Source organism: Rosa chinensis, chromosome 2 (genome assembly GCF_002994745.2).
Source record: "Rosa chinensis cultivar Old Blush chromosome 2, RchiOBHm-V2, whole genome shotgun sequence".
Taxonomy (NCBI): Eukaryota; Viridiplantae; Streptophyta; class Magnoliopsida; order Rosales; family Rosaceae; genus Rosa; species Rosa chinensis.
In genome coordinates, this window is record NC_037089.1 from 849,601 (window position 1) to 855,600 (window position 6,000).

Here is a 6,000-nt window from a genome sequence, read left to right on the forward strand (position 1 = left end):
TCAGATCCTCAACAATACCCTTCCTTTTTTACCAACTCTGTCAACTTCAGTCTTTCTCTCTCAGATCTTCAGTCCTTCCCAATATTTCTAACAGCAATCTTTCTTAATTACTAATCATCACCATTCTTCAATTCTTGCATTCTCTCAACCCATCACCAATGGAACCATAAACCGAGGATGGAGGAAGTAACAAAGCAGCCAAGAGTAGTGCTAACATGCTTTGCAAGCGGAGCAGTACCAGGTGGGCTACCACTTATGATCAGATAAGAATCTTCAAGGAGCTTTACTACAACGAGGGAGTTAGGTCCCCAACTGTAGAGCAGGTTCAGAGGATCTCTTTCCAGCTGAAACAGTACGGAAAGATCAAGAGCAAGAACGTCTTTTATTGGTTCAGGAATCACCGGGCTCGAGAGAAACAGAAGAAGAAGAGGTTCACTTCGGATGTTCCTGTGCCCATGCAAAGATCAGGGCTTGTTGGTAATGGTAATGGTACCAATTGAAAACCTGAGGATCAGTATATTAACTTTGGATCTTTTGCATCTGCTTCTGCTTCTTTAGCTAGTGTGATGATTGCTTTTAACGGGCAGATGGGGAACTACGGTGGTTATGGATCTATGAACACGGAGATTGAAACCCTTCCTCTGTTCCCCATGCACGGTGAGGACATCTTCGGCAACATGAAGACTACTTTCGAGGGAGGTGGCGGCTACAGCTACTACTCCGGTGGATGGGGCGGCTACAACGATGGCTCTCACATTTCCCTTGAACTCAGCCTCAACTCTTACGGCTCGACCCTATTTTCCAGCTAAGGTGTTTTCTCTGCGAGAGAAGAGACAAAGCTGTAAAAAAATTTCCAGAGCCGCTGACTCGGCTTAGTATTGTAAAAATTTTCCAGAGCCGCTGACTCAGCTTAGTATAGAGTAGTGTTGTCCCCCTAGTATTGCGAGGCGTAGCGAAGAAATGATTATGGGCCTCAAAAACAGGCCTTCATGAATGGGCTTCGCGAGTGTAGGAACACTAGAATTGCCCCCCATGCCTTATGCGAAGAAACTGTCTATGACTCTTCCGAGTCCCAGATGTTGGGAAAGTATTTCTTCAAGTATCTGCTTCTGATAGGGTTATGATGGACATCTCCATCTAGGTCCTTGAGATGAAAAGCTCATTTCTCTAAGATTTTATAGATGATGTACGAGCCTTCCCATCTTGGAGTCCATTTGCGGCGACCATCTAATTTTTCGCCAAGCGGGAGAACTACTTTCCAAACCAACTCTCCTTCGCTGTAACTCCTTCCGCGCGTCCACTTGTCATAGGCGCGAGCGACTCGTTGCTTTTCCATGACCAAACTATCTAAAGCTTCCAAGCGCTTTTTCCATGACATAGCCTGAACGTTGTCTTCTCTAATGAGATTATATTGCTCTTAAACTTGTAATGATTGGACGTTGACTTCCAACGGTAGGACTGCATCATAGCCAAACATCAAAGCATAAGGTGTTGTCGCAGTGGGATTCTACTTAGAGGTGCGGTAGGCCCAAAGAGTTTCATAAAGTGTCTCATGCCACTGTGGTGGATTAGCTTCCAACATTTTCTTCAGCAAATTGATAATGATCTTGTTGTTGGCTTCCACTTGACCGTTAGACTGAGCATAATAAGGACTGGAATGGACGAACTGTATTCCCCATTCTCTTCCCAGTTTATCAACTTCACCACCCATGAAAGCTGCCCCCCGGTCCGAAACAAAAAATTCTGGGATCCCAAATCTGCAGATGATGTTTCTGAATGGGAATTGTCGCAACGTACCACCAGAGGCTTCCTTCAAAGGTTTTACTTCAACCCATTTTATAAAGAAATCAGTCGCGACGATGATGAACTTGTGTTAAAGTGATGAATGTGGGTGAATCATTCCAATTAAATCCAGCGCCCATCCTCAATGGGCCAAGGCTTTATAATGGGCTACATTGGAATATTAGGTACACGCTGGACCGACCCACGAGCTTGGCAGTCCAAACAACCTTTAGTGAATGCGATACAATCCTTCAAGATATTGGGCCAAAAATATTTGTGTTGTCTGAGCAACCATCGCATCTTTGGATCTGCTTGGTGTGCGCCACAAATGCCAGAATGAACTTCGTACATGTGTTGTTTCGCTTCGCGGCCATAAACACATCTGAAATCCACGCTATCTTCTCTTCATCTGCGAAGTTCATCACTTTTGAGGAAGTAGTTGAGGGCAAGATAGTGAATCCTTCTATCCGTGGTCTGATCAGGATGCTTGAGATAATTGATCAAAGGGATGCGCCAATCCACGTCAATGGATTCCAAGGTCGCGACTGAGGTATCGTTTGGAGGATCTCTTCTCACCATCCATGAAGGAAGCGTGCGACGCTCGACTTTAAGGATTCTCTCGCGCACGCCATACCTCAATGTTACCCCTATTGCCAACTAGGCCAACTCATTCGCGGTGAAATTTCGTTCGCGAGGAATGTGCTCAAGATCCACGTCATCAAACTGGTCCAACAGTTCTAATGTCCTGTTCAAATAAGGGACTAACACGAAGCTAATGCATCTAAACTCTTTGTGCAACTGATTGATAACCAAGAGAGAATTGCCAAGTATTTGTACGTCTCTGATTCCCATTTCCAGCAGTACTTCTAGGCCTATGATTAAGACCTCATATTCAGCCTAGTTTTTTGGTACATTGAAACTCCAACTAGAATGAGTACGAAAAGTGATCTCCAGCCTGGTTCTCCAATGCAATTCCTGCTCCGGCCATGGTATTTGTTCGAGAACCATCAAAGTACAATACCCATGGTTGTAACATGACCATTGCCTGGCCATTGGTGAAAGGTTTGGAGCAATGTATATGACATGCCTTTCCCCATAAATTTGTCGCGACCTCCAGCTCGCGAAGCTTTAGAGCTTCCAACATGGGATGATGTGCTAGAAAATCCACGATGGCTTGACCCTTCAAAGCCTTTTGAGGCACATATTGTAAAGAAAATTCTGAAAGAGCCAAGATCCATTTGCCAATTCGACCCCTAAGAATGGGCCACGACAACATATATTTGACCAGATAGGTCTGAGCGATTATGCATGTAGTAAATGACAACATGTGGTGGCGCAGCTTACATGCAGAGAAGCATAACGTTAAACATAGCTTTTCTATTGGTATGTACCTAGTTTCGCAATTTGTTAACGTTCTGCTAAGGTAGAAGATGGCACGCTCCACTCCCGCTTCGTCGTTTTGTGCCAGCAGGCTGCCTATTGAAGCTTCTGCCGCTGAGATGTAGAATTTGAGCGATTGGTTTGGTTTTAGAGGAACAAGAACCGGTGGATTGGTTAGGTAGGCCTTTATGCTATCAAAGGCCTCTTGATGCTTCACTTTCCACACAAATTCTGTTTGTCCTTGCAGCTTTAGTAGGGCAGAAAAAGGCCGAATCTTGCCGGCGGAATTGGAAATAAACCGTCGTAGGAAATTGATTTTTCCCAACAACCTTTGCAACTCTTTCTTTGTTCGCGACGGTGAGGCATTGATAACTGCTTTAGCTTTATCTTCTGATACCTCAATGCCTCTCTGATGTACAATGAATCCCAAAAAATCACCTGCTTGAACCCTAAACACACATTTCGCAGGGTTCATCTTTAGCTTGTGACGCCGCATACGTTCGAAATTTTTTTGCAAATCAGCAATGTGATTACACCGCTGCTTGGATTTAATGACTACATCAGCTATATAAACCTCTACAATCTTCCCTAAGATGTCATGGAAGATTAGGTTCATTGCTCGCTGATACGTGGCTCCCGCGTTCTTCAAACCAAAAGGCATGACCACGTATTCAAAAACTCCTGCGAAACCTGGGCATCTAAAAGCAATTTTGTGTTTACCTTCTTCTGCCACTAGAATCTGATAGTAACCGACAGTTCCGTCCATAAAGGAGAGAAGTTCATGACCAGCTATTGCGTCCACCAACATGTCTGCTACCGGCATAGGGTAAACGTCTTTGGGAGTGGCCTTATTGAGATCGCGGTAGTCGACGGACACCCTCATTTTGCCATTCTTATTTCGAACTGGAACAACATTGGATAGCCACTGATTATATTTGGCTACCCTGATGATTCCTGACTTATGCATCTTCTCGACTTCCTCCTTAACCAACACTTGGGTTTCTGAGTTCATTCACCTGGACTCCTGCTTCACCGAATTTTGATCTGGGATAGTCGACAGTTTATGGCAGACCAAGTCAGGAGATAATCCGGGCATATCTTCATATTTCTCCGCTAAACAATCCTTATATTCCCGCAATAAATTGATGAGCCCCTGTTTTTCATCAGGCCCTAATTTTGAGCTTATTGCCACTTCTATTGGCTTTGCCTCACTGCCCAGATTTACCTTTTCTGTAGGATCTCTAACCTTTGGTGGTGTATTATCCACTGTTGCTGGAACCAATCAGATAGGCTCTTCTTCCTCCTCCTGATCGGAGAATTCTTCATCGATGTATTCCAATGTCGCTACTTGTGCATAGGTCTCTTTTTCGATCAAATATGAAGACAATCTATCATACAAAGAACGAAAGGCCACTACCTCTTCCTCCATGAGGTCGTGATCCATTAATTAAAACTTGGAGATGGCACCACATATCCAGACCTTTCAAGGTCGTTTTTTGTTACCGCGAGCCCCTATTGTGCCAATTCAGAGGCCGTCACCCAGGTTGGGCGGCCCTTATTATCAATACCAACGACCTGTAAAGGAGAGATTGGTTCTAGGTAATACCTTGCGTCTGCTTTGACAATTTCAACCTTTTCCGCGATTCTGTCCCATAAGATCAGCTTCTGGTGAAGGGTGGATGGGACACAATAACTCCGGTGGATCCAGTCGAGGCCCAGAATTACTCTATATGCTGCATAGCAATCTGTAACAAAGAAAGTGTAAACCCTTTATGCTGGACCCACCTTGACTTGTAGGAAAATCAAACCCAATATTTTGGTTACAGTCCTAACGAAGTTCTTTAGAGTCAGGGATGTGGATTGGATCTTCTCTTTCTTGATTCCTAGCAGCTGCATGGTTCTGGTGGTCAAGACTTAGACTGCGGCGCCTGTGTCTACCATGATCTTGCCAACCTTGATGTCGTTCATATCGGCGGTGATATATAATGGCCTCATGTGTTGCGCCATTGCTAGCGTTGGCTTGCTGAAACCCATATCCTGAACCCTCACATTGGTATCTGCAACCTCTGCTGCTTCTACCTCCTACGGCGTGGGTTTCTTCACCAGAGATGACGCTACTGAGGTGAGCTCGAACGTTTGTTTGTCCAATGATTTATCATCCTCTGCTTGGCATTCCTGAGTTGCCACTGGCAAGGCATATTTTGATGATAGGACATACACCATGTCACATGTAATGTCCAACATGTCTGCTTCTTCTGATTCCGCCGCGGGAGAGCTTAGGTCAACTTCTGTCGCTAACTTGCTTGCAACGTAAGCAGCCAGCGATCCTTCTTGGATCATGGCCTGCTCTTGTTGATTTGCTGCGAAGGGATATTCCTTTTTCAGTGGCCACTGCTTTGCTGATGAAGCCTCTTCGGATTTCGCAACCACTATGCTTTGAACTTTCTTAGGCCTCCACTGCACAGTTGCTGACCGATTGTCTTTGCCCCCCCCCCCCCCCCCCCAATCTGTCAAAGATTGAAGGCTCGCTATTTCTTCCTTCGTGAGATATTCTCTGCTAAACATTGACTTTACAAGCTGGCGACGGTTCTCGCCTCTTGGGAACTAGGGACTTCTCATGAGCGCTGATTTTGGGGGCACGTGGCTTTCGCTCTTCGCGTGATACTTTGGGCTGCTGTTTTTGAACTCCCGAGAAAACGAATCTCTTAGAGGCCAGTGCCTCCAATTGTCTCTGATACTCTTCTAGAGATTTCAGTAATTGCGATGGTTTGATCAGTTCTTGATCTAGCGCTTCCAAGGTTCGCTTTACTTCTCCAAATCTCCACTAGAGTTTTCTCT

General features: G+C 45.1%; 1 protein-coding gene across 1 annotated transcript; it reads left to right on the forward strand.

Annotated features, from left to right (window-relative positions):
• The first annotated feature begins 215 nt into the window (after nt 1-215).
• LOC112188369 (protein WUSCHEL) lies at nt 216-809 on the forward strand. Its single transcript, XM_024327473.1, has 2 exons — nt 216-477; nt 559-809. Exons 1-2 carry the CDS (start codon nt 216-218, stop codon nt 807-809), a joined length of 513 nt encoding a protein of 170 aa, XP_024183241.1.
• Nucleotides 810-6,000: the final 5,191 nt, after the last annotated feature.